This window comes from Myotis davidii, unplaced genomic scaffold (genome assembly GCF_000327345.1).
Source record: "Myotis davidii unplaced genomic scaffold, ASM32734v1 scaffold193, whole genome shotgun sequence".
NCBI lineage: Eukaryota > Metazoa > Chordata > Mammalia > Chiroptera > Vespertilionidae > Myotis > Myotis davidii.
Window position 1 is genome coordinate 520,391 of NW_006284616.1, and position 20,450 is coordinate 540,840.

The 20,450-nt window shown below is 39.0% G+C and overlaps 1 protein-coding gene across 4 annotated transcripts in view; it reads left to right on the forward strand.

Annotated features, from left to right (window-relative positions):
* The window catches only part of TNFRSF19 (tumor necrosis factor receptor superfamily member 19), a 105,030-nt gene that overhangs the window by 20,061 nt on the left and 64,519 nt on the right, over positions 1-20,450 (forward strand). For all 4 annotated transcript variants that reach the window (XM_006754882.2, XM_015572433.1, XM_015572430.1 and 1 more), the window contains 3 exons: positions 3,179-3,281; positions 5,575-5,685; positions 17,874-18,052. In XM_006754882.2, coding sequence (XP_006754945.1) covers positions 3,213-3,281; positions 5,575-5,685; positions 17,874-18,052 — 359 coding nt within the window. In that variant the 5' untranslated portion in view covers positions 3,179-3,212. The remainder of the gene's footprint in view (positions 1-3,178; positions 3,282-5,574; positions 5,686-17,873; positions 18,053-20,450) is intronic.

Sequence of the window (20,450 nt, forward strand, 5' to 3'; positions counted from 1 at the left end):
CATGGGGGTGGTCATCTTGTGACCACATGGGGGTGGCCATCTTGTGTGAGGGCATGATGGTCAATTTACATATTACCTCTTTATTATATAGGATTACTGTATTATTTAATGCCTTGAAGAGGTAATAAGATTATATAAAAAATGTATATTAGAATGTTTATTCCATTCACCACAGATGAATTAAGTCTGTTATATGCAACCAAATCTCACTTGTTTTCCACAATATAGTCTACCTTGTTTTGTGCTTCTTCATTCACTTAATTCCCAAATGTTCATTGAGCACTTTTATGTCTAGCACTTATATGCTAGACACTGAAAATACAATGAGTAATAAGGTGTAGTCCCTATTTTAAAGAGCATATAATCTGGTGAGTAAACTGAGACACAAATAAGCATAATTGCTGTGCAACATGATAAATACTGTATGTGAATGTAGAAGAGCTATAGAGCCATAGGGAGCAACTCTATTCTCTGTGCTTGGTTATGGACAGCAGGGTTCCAGTTGGCTGGTTCTGGTAGGGATTCAGTAGGAGATAGGCTCTCCAGATCGAGGAGGGCCTGTTCATGAGGGCAAGATCACAGGTATTCAGGAGAAGCAAGAGTATGGTGGGAGGGCTGAACTGGATGGGCAATTAGAGGAGTGACCAGTGGTGAGACTGGCAGGCCATCCAGTGAGATTATTAAAGGCATAGGGGCAAAACTAAGGAATTTAGAAGATAATTTGTGCAGACAAATCTACCTATACAGGAAATTTAGGCAAGGCAATGCTACTTTTATATTTTCCATCAAACTATTCAATTTAGCACATGTATTGGGAGAACAATAGAAGTCAGCACATAAGGTATAGTTTTATTAATTTTTCTACCTTATAATCTAAAAAACCTCTTGGTGATGCAAAAATCATAGTACTTTATTTAATTTTCTTCTTTCTTTTTTTTAAAATATATTTTATTGATTTTTTACAGAGAGGAAGGGAGAGAGATAGAGAGTTAGAAACATCGATGAGAGAGAAACATCGATCAGCTGCCTCCTGCACATCTCCCACTGGGGATGTGCCTGCAACCCAAGTACATGCCCTTGACTGGAATCAAACCTGGGACCCTTCAGTCCGCAGGCCGACGCCCTATCCACTGAGTCAAACCGGTTTTGGCTAATTTTCTTCTTTCTTTGGTAGTGTTTATATGGTTTTTATCTTGTTACCTCTTTTATAAACTTTTCAAGGAGGACCATGTCACTTAGCTTTTCCTTTATTATTAATGAAATACTAGTACACTATAAAGAAATGTAGGTAAAAGGGGGAAAATTTACCCAGAATGCCAAAATATGAACCTAGCCATTGATAATATTTTTTATATAAAATAGGTGCATTTTATGAAGTCAAAATCATGCTTTCTAGCTTGCTGTCAATTGCCTTTTCAAGAATATGCCACTGTATTTATCTTCTTTCCTCAGTCATTAGTACAGGATACCAGGAGAGTATTCAGTCCAACCCAGTTGCTCAATTATGGTATGCAATGACTCTGTCAGTTTATTTTTTCTCATATTTTGTGTAAATGCTCATATATATATGTGTGTGTGTATATATATATGTGTGTGTGTGTGTGTGTGTGTGTGTGTATCCTCTTTTCCATATTAGTTTAATTCCATATAATTTTTATGTTTGTTTTTTACTTTTAAAAATTAGCACATTAAAAAAATTTTGAGATCATGTCGAGAAAGATAACTTGCAGCATACCTTTCATGGAATGTGATTTTATCTTCTGAACCCAATCCTGTGTCTACACAAGGAGCAAGTTGCATGGTTGGGTAATTACTGGATGATTTTGAGATATGCAAGAGGGGAAAGGAAGGCTATGGCCAAGAAGCCAGAAAACCAATAAAAGCTGCTTGAGTTCACTAAAAATGAGTCATTCATTTGACAAACTTAAAAATGATATTTTTATTGCCCTGATAATTGGATCTGCTCAGGCAGCTGAAATGAGCATCTGGGTTGTATGTGTCCAGGCTGTGTTCAGGCGCACTCCAGGTGCACTGCTTGGATAGCAGTTGACACATCAGCCTGCCCAACTCTGCTTCCTTTTGTTATTGTTTGTTTTGTTATTGTTATTGTTTTTCTTGAGCTATTTGGCCCACGGTTCTGGATCTCTGCTATGGTTTCTTTTTAAGTAATCAGGTTATTTGCTCTGGGTCTCTGTTATTTTTGAAAGATTCAACCCTAAAGGGGAACTGAACCCTTGTTTCTCTACCTGAGAGGTGGAGCCTCCAGATAAGTTTTCATTTTAAAAAAGTCTACTCCCATGCTATGCTCTGGCTCTACCTTTGTTTCTACATTTTAGATTATTTCTGGTGAAGATAAAGAGGTTTGGATTATCTTTTATTGAAATGCCTCCAATTTCATCACTTGTAAATTATGTTAGATGTTTTTAAATGAATGCATATTTTTTTCTGCTAGTATATAATTTGCACTGAACTGGTTTGGGAAACAATGCCAAATGTTATCTGTGTCTGCTTCTTAGTGGACTTAAGTAGTAAGGTCAAAGATCCAAACAGATTGTTTTGCAAGGTATAGTGACACAGGGATACTAGAGCCAACCCACCTGGATTTGTATCCAGCTCTGCCTCTTACTAGCAGTGTGACCATGGGCAAGTGACTCAGCTCTCTCCGAGCCTCGGTTTCCCCTCTCTAAAATGGGGATAACAATAGTAACTATCTTCTGGAGTAGTTGAAAGATTAAATGAGTTAACATGCTGAAAATAGTACCTGGCACATAGTGCTTAGCAGGTGTTAATTGTTTTTTTAATCACTATTATTATCCTGTTGGTGCTGATTGAATCCATGGAATGGAAGGTTTACATACTCACTGTTTAAATTCAATTCTCTACTGGGTGAAGTAGATTGGACACTATGGAGGCTTGGGTAGAAAATAAAGACCTGAGAATTCAAAACCAGTAGGAATTTTGCATATGGTGTGTATGTAGACAAAGTGTTAACTCTAATAAGTTACATTTTTAAATATTGCATATTATATACCTATTGTACCTTCTTAAAGATGATTCTTTTTAAAACATAAATACTATTACTAGTGTATATATAAGTAAATAATAAACATTATACAGTAAATATAGAGCATAGTCACTAATTGTTATGAATGTTATCTGTTATCTTCTTATCTTTTAGAACTCTTCAACAATAAGTACATTTATTAAGAACCATGGCTTTAAAAGTGCTACTAGAACAAGAGAAAACATTTTTCACCATTGTAGCTTTACTAGCCTATTTGGTAAGTCAACTCTACTTTCATAAGGATGTGGTGAGCCCTGGTTGGTGTGGCTCAGTTGGTTGAGTGTCGTCCCATGTACCCAAAGGTCGCTGGTTTGATTACAGGTCAGGGCACATGCCCACGTTGCAGGTTCGATCTCTGATTGGGGCACATGTAGGAGCTGATTGATGTTTTGCTCTCTCTCTCTCTCTCTCTTCCTCTCCATCTCTCTCTAAAAATATATATCAATAAAAAATAAAAAAAGAGAGTGGTGGAAGAATTCATATACATAGTACCCAAACTGTTTTCTATGTCTGATTCCATATTTTAAAATTTGCTTTCAAATTGCATTTTATAATTGTTATGTTTAATTAATATCAAAGATTGCTCCTGAGTCTGGACTTTTGTAACAATTGTCAAAATTATATCTTATTTTTACTTGCAGCCCCATGAAAGTTATTACTTTGGGTTTACAAGCATTCTCACAGCACCTAACAAGACCACAGAGTCTGACTTGGAGCCCATGACTCACACAGTCTGTGAAGTATTTAGAATTGATTTTTGAAAGTTCTGTTATTTTAATATAGTTATTTATATTCTAGGTTCCGAAAAGCATTAAGGACAGATGGAGGATTTTCATGATTGAAAGCTTGACACAAAAGATCTATGAAGGTGTTCAAAAGAATTGAAACTTATTTAGTTTGAAGATATAATTATGATCTACAACTATGAAAAGAATTATTTATACTGAAGTCAGTACTCAAAGTCTTCTTGGAAGACAAAATAAGAGGAAATGGGGTCCATTTAGAGTCTGAGATTCAGGCAGATATAAGGAAAGCTTCCTTTCTTTCAGTTGAGGTAGTGAAACATTGGAATGAAGGAGGAGGTTGGGTAATGTCTTTCTCAAAACCATTGCAGTTGCTTTGCAGTGGGAGGGAATCTCTTACCTCTCCAAATAAAACCAAACTCCTCTAAGATTGGTAGTCAAGGACAGTAAAGAGAGGCAGGAGGAGATTATTAGACCTTTAGCCCCAAATCATGTTGTAGACCTAAATTCCACCATGAACTCTCCCTTCTGCCTGCTCAGGAGGTTCCGTTTTTGTTTTTATATAAGGAGGTTTGCCGATATCCTTACAGATATTTCTGCTACAAGGTGGAGGTAATTTGTACTGAATAATTGCTCATTATTATAGCCATCAAAAACAATTCAGTGTGCACCTGTGTGTGATAGGCTTTTTCCATAACAGCAGTCACTGTTCTCCCAGTACTTCCTAGAGGTTTTTAGCTTTCATTTTGGAAAACAAAATTATAGTCAGGAATGTCATTGAGGGCATTTCTGCTAACGATGAAAGGTTGAACTGAATGTTGTCTCCAATCTGAAATTCTATTATTTCGGACAGTTTTTTTTTCCCCACAAAATACTGTTAAGAAAACAGAATAACACAATTTTGTAGGATAATCGTATATAAAGTGAATTTACTGTTTTTAGATAAAATAAGAAAAAAAGGCTATATTTTGAAAATTACTTACAACCTATGTTTTTGCCAAAATAGATAATCTTTCTATTTAAGTCCTATATTGTGAACCAAAGTATATCATTAGGTCCTATTTAAATGGTTAAATGGTAGTCAGTAAGCATATAAGTTTATATTTACATAGTACTTTTAATTTGAATCATTCAGAGTATTTGGCTACCATTGTCATCTTCATCATCAAGAGTTTTACTGATCTCAAGATTGTCAGAAGTTATCGAAAGACAATCTCTAAATAAATGCAGTTTACCTGAAAAGATTGAAATTTCTACATCAAAACTGGGTGGCAGATATGTGTAAAGGATAATAGCAAAATTCCTATAGCTATACTAATTAATTTCATTTATTTATTTATTTAGTCAATTCATTATCCTTAAATATGCTTATATTTCTTGATCAAAAATATAGTTTTGGAAATCAGAATTTTTGAGATTACAAAGGACCTTGGGTCTCTGCATGACTATTCTTTTATAATCCTCCTAAAAAAGAGAACAGCTCTTAAGGCATTTTCTACCTTGGGTCCTCAGAAATGTATCAAATTCCAAGAAAAAGGGAACCTCATTCAGAGAGTACAGAAAAGAATCAGACATATTGATTTATTTGTCCCACTTACATATTCAAAAAAGTTTTTATTCCTAAAGTGAAAATTAAATTGGCCTCACTCTGACTTAGTGTTTACATTCGGTGATTATGGGAATTAATATGATGATATTATTTCTTCCTTGCAAAAAATGCAATTAACTTACTTTAATATAATGCTTTGTGAAACATTTTTTTTTCAGGTATGTAAAGTGATTTGTGAAACTGGGGATTGTAGACAACAAGAATTCAAGGATCGGTTTGGAAATTGTGTTCCCTGCAAGCAGTGTGGACCAGGCATGGAGTTGTCTAAGGTATGGTATGCATGGTATAGTTGTAGATCTGTGTTTTTTAAATGTAGTATTTTTAGCTAAATTGTTTTCATTAATTACTAGTGAAGATGTGGACACCATGGCAGAATTCTTGGTTCATTGTGTCACTTTAGCCAAATAGAACACAATTTCCTCTTCAATACATTTGACTGTGTGTTTTACTTAGATAAAAGAAGTAGGTTCTAATAACCAGAATTCAATAAATGTTATTGTTTTATATAACTTAGTGTTTATTGTATTTTACTGAAAGACTAGAATTATTAAGATTTATTTGTATTAATTAAAAAGAATTGATAGTCTACTAAACATTTACATAAAAAGCATTGATAACAGAAAGTGGTAATGCTCACATACTGAGACTTTTCTTTCTTAAAATGAATGTTACCCTCTGAGAATCTCAGAAGAAAGGCAGGGGTAACTGGGTGGGAAGAGATCAACCGAAGAACTTGTATGCATATATACAATTTATTGGACACAGATAATAGGGTGATGAAGGCCTGGGATGAAGGGTGGGCTAGAAAAGGTCTTTGAGGGGGGCATATGTAGTACTTTCAACAATGAAGATTTAAAACAAAACAAGAAAAATAAATAAATTGCAATTATGGAAAAAGAAATGAATGTTACCATTGCTAGTCAAGAAGTAGAGCTCAATGGTCTCTTAAGTAATGATGCTCCAAGAGAGCAGTTCTTTTCCAAATCAGGGTTTTGAACATTTCTTTGACAATGCAAGTATTATCAGTCTTCCCAAGCTGAGTGTATGTTACTCCCAGGGTCATTTTAAAATATATTCATTTTAACCATTATTTGTTAAGAAACACTGTGTGTGTGTTCTAGCATATTTCTAAGTCATGGATATTCTTGTGGCTCTTCTTTTTTGAGAGCAGGTTCAGAGCTATATATCTATTTGCTTTATTTTCTGACCTTTTGAAGATGTTACTAGTTGTAGAGAATTAATGTATCATTTTGTTGTTGTTCTAAATAAAGCATCAAAGTCTTCCTGTTAGAAAAGGAACAAAAGATTTTTCTTTTTATTTAAAGTTATTTTTAAAAGAGAAGACCTTTGCCCCTACAGACTGCCATTATTTAAGGTTGAGTGTTGTCATTCATAGATTTTTTGATCAATGATCTACAAACAGCAGAACACTAAGATTTATGCATTCCACAGTAATTCCTGGTGCAGGGCCTCTCTCTGGTTATTGTGTTAGATAAGTGGTGGCTTTCTATATCCTGAGCTTTCCCTTTGGATTGAAACTGGCTGACCTTCACTCCGCCGCTGTGGCTCAGTGATTGAGCATTGACCTATGAACCAGTTGGTCACCGGTCAGGGCACATGCACGAGTTTGTGGGCTCAATCCCCAGTAGGGGACATGCAGGAGGCAGCTGATCAATGATTCTCGTCATTGATGTTTCTATCTCTCTCTCTCCTTCCCCCTTCCTCTCTAAAATCAATAAAAATATATTTTTTTAAAAAGAAAAAAACTGACCTTTAAACTCTGTGTGACATCTACTTAACTACAGCATCACATCTGATATATTTTAATCTGTGGATTTTAGTAACATGCATTTTCAAGAAGATTTTGTTCTGTTTATATAAATACTAAAGGCCCAGTGCACAAAATTCATGCATGGGGGTGTGTGTCCCTCAGCCAGGCCTGCACCCTCTCCAATCTGCGACCCCTCGGGGGTTGTCCGCCAGCAGTCAGACATCCCTCTCACAATCTGGGACTGCTGGCTCCTAACTGCTCACCTGCCTGCCTGCCTGATCATGCCCTAACCACTCCCCTGCTGTCTTGATTGATGCCTAACTGCTCCCTTGCCTGCCCGATTGCCCCCAATTGCCCTCCCTTGCCAGCCTGTTCATCCCCAACTGCCCTCCCCTGTCAGCCTGGTCGCTCCCACCTGCCCTCTCGTGCAGGCCATCTTGTGAAGGCGGCCATCTTGTGATGATGTCACACATGACGCCACCTAGGCTTTTATTATATAGGATTCTTTATAGAAGATCTGAATATCTAGGATCAGTAAACAAAGTAGTTAAAAATCAACAGTGCCCATGAGGAAAATAGATTATGATATTTCCACCCCTCAAAAGTTCTTCATTTCCCAAATCTCTATGAAAATCTAAATGAAACTTTACAAATGCCAAGTTGAGTAAATGATTTCTAAGAAATTGCTCCTTAACCTTCATCCTTTGAACCCAGGGACTATAACCTCAAAGTTATTTCTGGAGAATCAAACCAGAGGATGAAGGTATTATCAGCTCTAATATTTTTTACTAGAGGCCTGATGCACGAAATTCGTGCAAGGAGCTCGGCCCTCACAGCCCCAGCTGCCTCAGCCAGCCCTTGCAGCCCTGGCTTTTTCTGGAAGGTCATCTGGACGGTCGTTCTACTGTTTGGTCTAATCAGCATATTAACTCTTTATTATGTAGGATTTTTAAAAAAATCTTTCTTCTGCCCTAGCTGGTTTGACTCAGTAGATAGAGCATCCACCTGCAGACTGAAGGGTCCTGGGTTCAGTTCCGGTCAAGGGCACATGCCTGAGTTGCAGGCTCAATCCCCAGTAGGGGGCATGTAGCAGGCAGCCAATGGATGATTCTCTCAATCATTGATGTTTCTATCTCTCTCTCCCTCTCCCTTCCTCTCTGAAATCAATAAAAAAAAAATATACAAAACAAAGTCAAGGGGAAAATTTAGTCTTTTGATTAAGACTAAGCTTTTTATTAATTGTCAGATAACTACATTTATAAATAATGAATTGCTTTTTACCTGGAATGCTAAATATATTATAACTATAGGCCTGGTGCATGAAATTTGTGCACAGGTGTGTGTGTGTGGGGGGGGGGTTCCCTCAGCCCAGCCTGCATCCTCTATAATCCAGGACCCTTCAGAGGATGTCTGACTGCCTTTCACAATCCAAGACTACTGGCTCCTAATCGCTCACCTACCTGCCTGCTTGGTCGCCCTTAACCCCTCTGCTTGCCTGCCTGATCACCTTTAACCACCTCTGCCTCATCCTGCACCCGGGATTCGGGCTTCACTCCCTCTGGCCAGCCGCAGACATCCAGGATCCAGCTGGCTTTGCCTAGGCCAGCCGCAGCCGCAGGGAACCACGGGGCAGGTGGCTTGTCCCTCTCCTGGGCCCCTTGCACAGGTGCAGCCACTGGTGCCTGAGACTGTGGGGCAGGCAGCTTGTCCCTTTCCCAGGCTGCAGCCCCAGCTGCTGGTGCCTGGGACCGCAGGGCGGGAGGCTTGTCCCTCTCCCAGGCCGCAGCCCCAGCCGCTGGCACCCAGGACCATGGGGCGGGAAGCTTGTCCCTCTCCCAGGCTGCATCCCCAGCTGCTGGCGCCCGGGACTGTGGGGTGGACAGCTTGTCCCTCTCCTGGGCTGCAGGCGCAGCCACTGGCACCCGGGACCATGGGGTGTGTGGCTTCTCCCTCTCCTGGGCTGCAGCCTGGATGCTCCAATTCCTCTCTCACGAGCTCATTTGTGCCTGGCTGGTCTCCATTCCTCTCTTGTGAGCTCATTTGTGCCTGCCTGGTCCCCATTCCTCTCTCCCCAGTGTTGAGTGTCTGAGCCTTTACGGCATGACGGCGTGAGGGTGTGATGACCATTTTCATATTAGCTCTTTATTATATAGGATAATATATATTATTATTCTACTTCTTATTTAAGACATATTGAAATGTGGCTTGAGTCACCAAGGACTGGATTGTTTATTTCATTTCATTTTAATTAATTAAATTTATGTTTCACCACATGAAGTCATAGCTGTTGTATTGGACAGTGCTGCTCTAGAATCGTGAACTTTCCTCCAGATGTTCTAAGGACCCACTTCTGAAACAGATAGCTATCCAAATCATGTTCATCTGCTGCACATGTGCGGTGCAGGAGCTGCTCCCTGGTCAGCCTCCATCTTTTTCTTCCTCCTTCGAGCCTCCATGCTGGCCACTGGTTTCAAAGCATCCACTTGTTTCTGTTCCTCCGCAGCTCCTGTTTGGTCTTGCCAAGTGGGCGCCATCTCTGTGGTCCCTCATACCTTTGTGTGCCCTCTTGTGCCATTCTGAGCAGTCTCATCCCATTAGCTCCTTTGGTTTCCAGTTCCCTCCCTGAAAGCCTAATCATCACTTCTTCTTATTTAGGTTCTCTTTAGTAATTCAGCTTAATAAGTAGTTTTTTTTATATCTCTGGGAAAACCCGTGACCCATCACTGAGCCATTTGGAGTCTGTTTTGAGGATTTTATCCATTGAGCCATATTTAGTTGTTCTCTCTTCCTCTACAGGGTTTAGTTTTTGAAAGTTTATGGGGATAATTGATAGTGTCTTTTTCCTATTTCTGAGGCAAAAAAAATACAAAATGTTGTTTACATTGCTCCATAAGAAGTACATGCTGGGTGTCTCAAGTAGTGAATATGGGTAGGAGTATTACACAGACATTCTTTCAGCTCATGAGAATAAACAGCATTGGTGTATGTGAGAGAGGATGAGTTTTGTGTTCCTGAGTGATCACATAGATTTTTACTTCTTACTCAAAAATTTGCTTATCCATGGCCCCTCCTCCTTACTGAGGATTAATGCCAACAATGTGCTTTTAACATGATTGCCTCCAAGCAGTAAATCAGGAAACTCATTTTTGGATAAACTACTTGAAACAGACTTCAAGTCTCTGGCATGATTTTCAAAGTAAGCTTTTCTAACCAATTATTGGGTGACTTTAGTTAATATGAGAAAATGAATTATTGTAAACAGCAGCATACTTCTCTCCACACGGATGCATGTCTGGCTTCATATTTTTAAAGACATCTACTTTTGGGAAAACTATTTTCATCCATATGAAGAAAGTCACACACACAAAAATTAATGCAATTTGCAAGCATAAAAAAGATTCATTTTGCCACTTAATTGCTGTGTTGCTCACTTTATTAATGTTTAATTGTCCTAATCGAGCCCTGTGGTGTTTGGCAAATATTAACAAGCTCTAGCTTGTACTTTTCCTTATAAAAGTTCAACTATGGATTTTTATAAACTGAAAGTTGTCAGGAGGGTATGTCTTTGGTTTTGTTTTATGAAAGGAAATTTAAAAAGCTGATTTCTAAACACCAGCCATGTAAATCTAATTTGTCATTTCCATTTGTATGCCCTAGATTTTCTCCACAAGTAGCTTCTTCTTTGTCCAGACATGAACTTTTAAAGTTCAAAGAACCAAATTTAATAACTTATTGGCTGTACAAATAAATAGAGCTTTAGACCCAAGGCCCCAGAATGTGTTTCCTGGACAATTGATGGTCTGTGAGGATCCTGTGGCCTGAGGAACTGCTCCTCGAAAATGTAGGTGTAGGTGGGCTCCACTTGAGTTTTTGTTCAGTGCTGGATTTGCAGAGGGAGAAAAGGGAGAAGGGGATTTGAGGACTGTTTACTTTGAGTCATTTTGCTACTGCAAAGCCACCGAATGTGGCTTAAAAGTATTGGGCAAAGTGACAGAGCTACTCCTGTCGCCAGCTTGGGTGTAAGCAGCCCAGATGAATCCAGCCCTCTCTTGTCTTGGAACCACCGCAAAAAAGTCTGCTCACACCTCCACCCTCAACCTAGACAGACCCTCACCCTTATTTTCACCCACCCCCAACTCCACTCCAGCAGACTAGGAGGATCTTACCAAGTGGAGCCATTGCCATAAACTTTATACAGTTTTGCTCTCTGGAATAAAATAAAAATAACTTTAAGAAATACTCCCTTAAAATTCATCCATTTGTTTATTCAGCAAGTACTTATTACTCACCAGCCTGTTGTGTACTGTTAAAAAAAAATCAGTGATGAAAATGGTAAGGCCGACTTTATTCAGGACCTTCACAGTAGATATAGGGACCAGTGCAATGGGATTTTACAGTAGGGAGAGAGATTGGGCTTGACTCCAAATACAGCATGGGCAAGGGGAAATTATAACCAAGGAGAAGGGTGAGGGTCAGTGGATAGAAAATTACTAAGAGGAAACATAAGGAGTAAGGGGGTTCTGGCTAAAGCCGACCTAACATGGTGTTCAGGCATCACCTTGGGGATGATGGAGGATAAGGAACTCTATCAGATATTGAGGGTGGGGCTCCTGGTTAAACTGACTTAGTGCAGGTCTTGCCAAAACTGGATTTTGCAAGGGCGTGCACAGATGGGCCTAGGAGAAGCTTTAGGAATCTACTAAAGTTTGATCAAGCAAAGAATCCTTGTCAGTACCAGGTGCTATGATAAGCTCTTGGGAAAGAGGGGTAAAGGAGATGTCAAGTACAAAGAATTGTTAACTTATTGCATGATTTTCAGAACTAGGAACCCTACAGCAATGTTGTTGTTTTTTTAATTGTATTTTTAAAAATTTGTGTATCTATTTTCCCACCTCAAAGTTTATTAGTAAAAGATTTTCTCATGGATTCAGGGAAGGTATTTCCTTCAGGTTTCTAAGGTGCCAGGTGCCTGAATATAGTCTTTATTTATTCAGAAATAAAGACTATAAGATTATTTTAAAGCCCAAGTACATACCTACAATTGATATTAATGGAAGACCATATTCTAAAAAAATAAAACACACATATCTTATTCTGAAGCCCAGGCCATTGACTGACTTACTCTTCCCTACCCTCTTTATCCTTCCTCACCAAACACACACACACACCACAGAGTCCTTCTTATGAAATAATGAGAAGGAGAACCCTAGTGCAACTGGGAAAATCTCAAAGAGAAGAACAGAGGTTGAAGCAATAAAGGCAAATTTTATTCAGGAACTATTGCCATAGGGTAAAAGAGACCTCAGATAGAACTAGGCTCAATACCAATACAACATAAACAAGTGGGGGTTTATAACCAAGGAGCAGAGTCAGTATGGGACATTATTAAGAGGAAACATCAGAGTAGGGGGGATTCTGGCTAAACAGACTTAACAGGATTGTTACTGAAGGCAGGCCAGAGTGATCAGATATCATCTGAGGGATGGTGGTTGAGGAAATTTGATCAGATAATGAGGATAAGCAGTATGAGGCGGGCAGGGTGGTGGTGTAGATCAAAGCTAAACTTACTTGACAGGTTTTTTGGACAACTTGGCTCTTAAGGACAAGGCCTAAGGACAAGGCTTTGTTGAAAATGGCTCAGAGGAGCTTGTAGAGTTTAGTGAAGGAGATAGTTTGTCAAAAGGCTAAGCCTGAACACAGCATGACTAGCCTACTCTCTCCTTTCAGTAATCTGTTTTATTTTACCAAAAACTCCCTCATACCTTTTCTTCTATTCCCAAGTGTAATATAGTAGCTGGCCACAGAAAATAATATGCCTAAGGAAATTGCCCCTTTCTATTCAAAAGTAATGAGAGAAAATATGCCAAAGATTTGATACTGTTTTTATTAAATGCACAGTTAGGTCAGTGATGTGCACTGGTGAAATTCACCAAACGTGTTGCCCTCTATGTTCCAACCCTTGAGACACAGTGATGGTTAAGGACATCTGCAGAGTTGAAGAAGCTGCCGCCATACGATGGGACATCTCCATATGCTGGTCTGAGGGACTCTCCAAGATGCTTTGAGGGGGGGCAATAAAAAAATTAGTTGCAGAACAGAGGTGCATATGGAGAATATTTCTGGCAGGTTATCCCAAAACCTGATAACAGTGTTTGCCTGTATGGAGGGAGTAGGAACTCAGAGACTAGAGATGGGAAGGAATGTGTTTTTGTTTTTTGTTTTTTGAGAAAAATCTTGTATAGTATAGTAACTTTACAATATAAGAGGTTATAAAAAGAGAAGGAAAAAGAAATGGTCTCTAGCCTCCTTTATTATTTTCCTTTGTACTTATTTATTGAACTTAATGGGAAGATTTCAAGGTACTTTAATCACCTAGTTTTACTGAATGAAATAAAAACATCAAAGTAGACATTTATATTATGGGTAATTTAAAATTTACAGTTGACTCTTGAACACAGGGATTAGGGGCACTGATCCCCCTGAGCAGACCTCCAAATTCACAGATTCCTAATCTCAGATAGAAAATACATATTATGCTGTACAATGTATGGCCTGGATTTCAAATAATTACAGCATCTCTGTGTTCCTAGTGCTCTATAAATAGCACAGTTCATTCTAAAAGTGATTACTGCCCTGTACACTATACTGTAATTACATTTCTTGGAAATAACTTCTCTAAATTTTTGATTAATTTAATGTTTGTGGTTAATTTAACATGTAGTTTGCCACTTCATAACTGCAAGCTATTTAATTTTTAAAAGTTTTAAAATAATAGGCTGGTTTTCTAGTCTTTTTTAAATTGGCAAATAATTTAGAGAAAATATATTTAAATAACGTTTCCGCAAATAATCTCTATGCAAGTTCCCAGGAGACTATATGATTTATAGTACATGCTCAGTACATTGTGGCATTGTTTGTGGTATTAATTGATACAAAGCCTTATTCAACCCCTCACCTAACCATAAAGATTATTATTATTGTTATCAAAACATAAACTCTAAGCAGAAATAGTAAGTTAATACCCAGATAATGAAGGCAAACTATGATGCATGGGAAGCATTTCTTCCTGTACATGATTTTGGGCCAGTGTAGAATAGACCTCAATTTTTTTTCATGACATCCTTATTCTACAAAATACAATGACATGTAAATGACACAAAGTGATCTATGGCAAAAATGCATCGGTTAGAATAGTTCTTGTGTACAATGTAAACTCTAGGATACAGTCAGGATTCAAAAAATAAGAACAAAGTTCTCCCCAACACTAAAATCTCTGATCTTTTTCAAAAGAGATGAGAAATCAAAACACCCATTTATATTTGTTCAAGTTCATTTCTATTTGGATCATTTAATCTAGTTTCTTAGGACTGGAAAAAAGAAAGTGAATCCTTGGAGACAATGACACTCAGCAAGAACAGGAAATGACAGTTGACTTCCTGCCAGGGGTGTGAAAACAGCAGAACTGTTCACATACACACAGGGATCCCTAGTTTTTTGTATTACAGCACATTGCAGCAGTTGGCTCAACCAGATAAAGTTAAATTATATTTTAACTAAAAGCCCAGTGCACAAATTCGTGCACGGGTGGGGTCCCTTAGCCTGGCCAGCAATCAAGGTGATTAGGGCCAGCCAATGGGGGAGGAGGTGAGGGGGTGGGAGGGACCGCAGGACGTTGGCTGTGGGAGCGCACTGACCACCAGGGGGCAGTTCCTGCATTGAGTGTCTGCTCCCTGGTGGTCAGTGTGTGTCATAGTGACCAGTCATTTGGTTGACCAGTCATAAGGCTCACTTAAGCTTTTATATATATACAGATGACTATTCTTTAAAAGGCAGGTAATTGTGATTCATTTTAGAAAAAAAAATTATTTAGTAAAAATGTTTTAAATGGAAAGCAATGTTTTAAGTAACCTTGAAAATATTGGGGTCTGAAGATTCCCTGTTCCCGGTGATTATACGTTAACCAGGAAAGTTGGTTTATTGGGATGTAGAAAACCCAAAATAATAATTGCAATAGGTATCATGTATTTGACGAATGCCCACTCTGTGCTTCATTTACAGTTTAGAGGCTTAATAGGTTTTCTTGCTTATTCCTCAAAACAACTTTATAGGGCAGGTATTATTATCTCCATGTCTCTGAGGATCAGAGAGTTTCCAAAATAACTTAGCTGACAAGTGGCAGAGTTGGCATTTAAACTCATGTGACTTTAGCTTCAATGAAGGAAAATACACACTTTCCCTCCTCTATCAACCTGGCTTGAAAAAGAAAATGTCAGACTTTACTCCCAGTTAATATACCTCTTCTGTCTCTTTTTCCTTTCTCTCCCTTTGTTTTCCCTTTTACTCTCCCTTTTCCCTTTTCTCTTCTTTGTTGTGTTTTAACTTGTATATGGGATCCTTACCATCCAAGCTGCCTGGATCAAATCATGATTTTGAAACATTGTCTTTGTGTGAACCTTTGAAGTGGAGATGCTGAGCCTGTGAATGGGGAGGCCCCACTGTCCAGGGGTTGTCCAGGGGTTACGTGCTTGCCTTGATCCTAGGAGATGGAGTGGAGCCTCCCTTCTATACTTAAAGAAAGCCTTTGGGTTAGCTGAGCTTTCTCAACAACTAAAGTTCTCAGCACAAACACACTTCTCTCCCCAGGCAGATCCATACTGCCCAGGGACAGAGCACCAAAAAAAAAAAGTATTGGCCTCTCCACAAAGACCTAGTACATGACCTAAGAAATTCTTTGTGAATTTCTTCATATATCTTCATTTTTTAAAATTACTAGAGTAATGAATGCTTTTTGCAAAAAAAATACCTAAATTATTACAGAATTATAAAAATTGAGAGTAACTCAATTCCTCTAATTCCTGTTAATGGTTTTAAAGAAATTCTAATTTGTGAATTAGTTCTTCAAATCAAGTGGTTCGGTTTTTTCCTCCTCCTGTCTGTGCTTTGGTTTAGAACAATTGTGTAGCTAGAGCACTCAGAATTAAGACGGTGGTTAGCCTTTTGCTTTTTTATCACCTCTATCTTTGTTTTGCATGTTCAAGGTATACATTTGAAAGACAGGCAGAGTAAACAAAAGGAAGGAAGGTGTCACTCCTCCAAAATATAAATGAGTTCATTAGTAAAAAAAATCTACATTGAACTGTTATTACTAATATTTTTTATTGAGTAGTTTATTGACTACAGGTTATACTGTCCTTCGTGTTGGTTTTGATTTAATTTTTGGCTAGTAAATATTGCCTAGGTAACTGTGTATATAAGTATGGATGAAGGAATTAAAATATATAAATTCTATTAAAAGTGAGAATGTTAAACTAGCTAGGATTTGCATTCTGGCATCTGTAGTTTACATCTGAGGAGGCTGAGTCTGAGGGATTTTGTCAGAGCCCTTCCTCCCTCTGTGCATACAGTCTTGTGTGTGGATTTGATCGGCATGCTCTTGCATACACGTTCTTTTTGTAGTTCTCAGCTGCTGACTTCTCTTTTTTTAAATGACCAATATTCTATAGCAACCATCATAAAGTATAGATAACCAGTATTAACATTTGGTATGTAATCTTTCAGACACCTTCCTATGTATATCTCAGATAAAGTACCTGGCCGACCCTAGTGATATGAAGTCTAACTCTGGAATTAAACTGTGTAGATTCAAATCCTGGTTCTAACATTAGCTATGTCACCTTTGTTAAGGTACATACCTTCTGGGAAGCTCCATAATTAGATCCATGAAATGGGATAATGATAGTGCTTATCTCATTGGGGAGGAGTATGAATTAATGAGAAAATATGTATAAAGTTCTTGGAATAGAATAAGCACCCAATAAATGTTAGTATTCAAGAAATGGGATCATACTTCTAATTCTGTATGATAGCTTATTTTTTGAACAATCACAAGCACATATCTGCCTCATTCTTTTTATGGTTGCATTATACTGGTAATTACATTAGGTGATCTGCTGTAATTTGTTTAGTTCCCAAACATGTGGAAAGGATAATAATGTGGGTCAAAGAGCCATTTGTTTTGCCCAATCTTGGAAAAGAGTATGGTGTTCTGACATCCAAGTCCAGAGACTCTTATGACCTTTAGTACCACACAGTTTTATCCAAACAAGAATGTAATGTTTTTTAGAGACATATGTAAGAATCTTCCTACTATCAATATTAAGCTGCTGAACATTTTAGGGTCCTCTCTACTGGGTAGACTTTTAGACTTGTAAACTTATGAAATTTTGTATTATGAGTTATCCTCATTTTCTAAAATACCATTGTTGATATCAAAGTACTTGTTTTCTGCCTTGATCAGTGAATATTGAATATTCACTGACTTTTATCTGAATATTTCCCTGACTTTAAGTTTCTGAACATTCACAAGACTGGCTTAATTAGAAAAGGGGAAAGTGCCATAATTCTGCCATAACCTGCAATAATGCAGCAGTGGGGGCCCTGGAGAACCATTATTATTCAAATGATCTTGGTTTCTTGAATAAAGTGGACGACTAAGTATACCTCTCATAGTAAGAGAGATGATTAGCAGTGGGAGACACATTTGAACTTGCTTAGAGAACTGCCTTTGTCTCTAGGAGGGCTGGCACTCAGTAATCACTAGAACAGGTCTTCCTTTCATCCCAGCCTCTTTCCTTTTTCATGCTTGCAGTGTTTGAATAGCTTTCTTTTGCCTGTTAATCCCCACAGGAATGTGGCTTTGGCTACGGGGAGGATGCTCAGTGTGTGACTTGCCGGCTGCACAGGTTCAAAGAGGACTGGGGCTTTCAGAAATGCAAGCCGTGCCTGGACTGTGCGGTGGTGAACCGCTTCCAGAAAGCAAACTGTTCTGTCACCAGTGATGCTGTCTGCGGGGATTGCTTGCCAGGGTAGGTTGGATGATTTTTTTTTCCCCTTGTAATTATTCTGTTTTTTTGAAAAACAGGCATTTTTCATTTCCTTTTCCAAATGTGAATGCACAGCGATATTAACCTGAACACATTTGTTGAGTATTCATGAGTTTGCATCTCAACAGTCACCACTAGATTCTTGGTGCCAGTGCCATGGACTGTGACAGGTGCTTGTTATAAATAAAATGAGTAAGCATACTAACAAAGGAATAATGTCACAGAATTCTAAAAAGTTCCTATAATAAAAGCCTAATATGCTAAGTGTCTGACCGTTCGACTGTTCGATCAGTCACTATGACGCTATGACACACACTGACCGCCAGGGGGCAGATGCTCTGACTGGTAGGTTAGTTTTCTGCTGGAGTCCAGCCAATGAGAACTGGGCGAGATGCGCGAGACACACCCTAGAGCCCTCCGACGGTCCCTCCCTAGCCCTGATCTTGCACTGGTGGGGTCCCTTGACCTGGCCTGCGCCCTCTCAGAATCTGGGACCCCTCGGGGGATGTTAGAGAGCCGGTTTTGGCCCAATCCCTGCAGGCCAGGCCAAGGTACCCCACTGGTGCACAAATCCATGCACTGGGCCTCTAGTATATCAATAATAAAGAAAGCATGAACAAATGGACCAAAGAATGAACAGGCAATTCACAAAAGAGGAAACACATATGTTCATCCTCATTGGGGATCCGAGAAATGCAAATCGTGACCATTCACTCATTTTAACAGATACAGTGGAACTTGGTTTCTCCAACTTAATTCTTCCTGGAAGGCTGTTAGAAAAGCAATTTGTTCAAAAACCAACTCATTCTTTTGTATTAAAAACAATGTAAATTGAATTAATCCATTCCAGACCCCCAAATGATTCCCTGTTTTAAGCTTTATATATACAGTACATGTCTAATGTGCTGTTTAATTTATAAATAAATACTCTTAAATTTCTTGAACCACATCCTCCCCATCACCCCCCGCCCCCAACTAGGAATTTCTCATCTATCAGTGCCTCTGAAATTCTATCACTAGCTCACAACTTTTTCTTTATCCAGGTCAACAACAGTTTTTACACCTATTCAATTGCCTGTGATTGCTGTTTTATGAGCACTTTCACACCCTTAGCAAGATTAGCATTCTTGATGGCCTCTTTAAGTTTTAAAATTATCAGCAACAAAAGCATTCTCTCCTTTGTTTGTTACCTGAGAGATGCTTTTGTCATTCTGAGGTATCAGCATAAAAGGGTTTTCAAGTCCAAAACTGAAGTTTTGGTCTACAACCAAGACATTTTTTCTGTGAGCAACTTAGTTGAGAACCAAATTGTTCAAGATGGGAGACGTTGGAGAACCAAGGTTTGACTGTTTTTGTCCAGCAGCCACGAGGCATTGCTTTAGATAAAGCTGTTATCAGTGGAAATAGCGTTCTTGGGGTGCCTCAGGGAAAAGAATTTTCTGAGGCCCCCATAGGAGGATGGGGTTTTGTGGAAAGCTTTATTGATGATGTAAAATTAAGGGGGTTCCCATCCAAGGTCCCATCTCTGTACCTCTCGCCATGGAAGAAGAACAAATTTTGTATTTAACGGGGCCAGAATTAAGGCAACTGCTCAGAATTTCTGTTTGATATTAAAGTCCAGTCCATCATCTGGCTACCTTAGCCTGTGTTCCCAGCTGCAGTCCATTGTGTGTGGGGCATGCGGCTGCTTAAGATCACATGGTTATGAGAGAGAACAGGAAAGTACACTAATGAGTATGGGCCACGGAGCTAGAGAGCGCAAGAGAGAAAAAGAACAAGAGAGAGGGAACTCTGAGGATTATATATTCCCAAAATGTCATGGGCTTGCTTTGGGGTCCACCCCTCTAGCCAATTGACTGTTCTCCAGGTTAGACTGACAGGCAAGTATTCCCCCCCACTTTTGTCCATCCCTTCCACCAGTAGTTCCTTGGGGTGTGTGAAGCTCCCCAGGTTCCTGGTGAAGCTGCCTAGATGACTATGCTTATAATATCTGGGCTCCCCTTTGCTCTCTTCCTATCCTTATGTAATAAAACAGAAACATGGTAATTGGCGTACGACCACTACCCTTCCCATTGGCTAATCAGGGGCGATATGCAAATTAACTGTCAGCCAAGATGGCGGCCAGCAGCCAGGCAGCTTAAACTGAACATGAGGCTTGCTTGCTTCAGTGACAGAGGACTGCAACGTTCCCTGCCTGCCTTGCCGGCCTCTGAGCCTGCAGTTTAAGAAACATTGTAACAAATATAGAAGCTAAACAAAACCCCAGAAACCAGCTTTCAGAGAGCTGGGATCTCAGAGCTGGAGTTGATACAGAGTTTCGATTAGAACCAAAACAAACCAGATACCTGCTTTCAGGAATGGAGGCCTAAGAGCTCGAGCC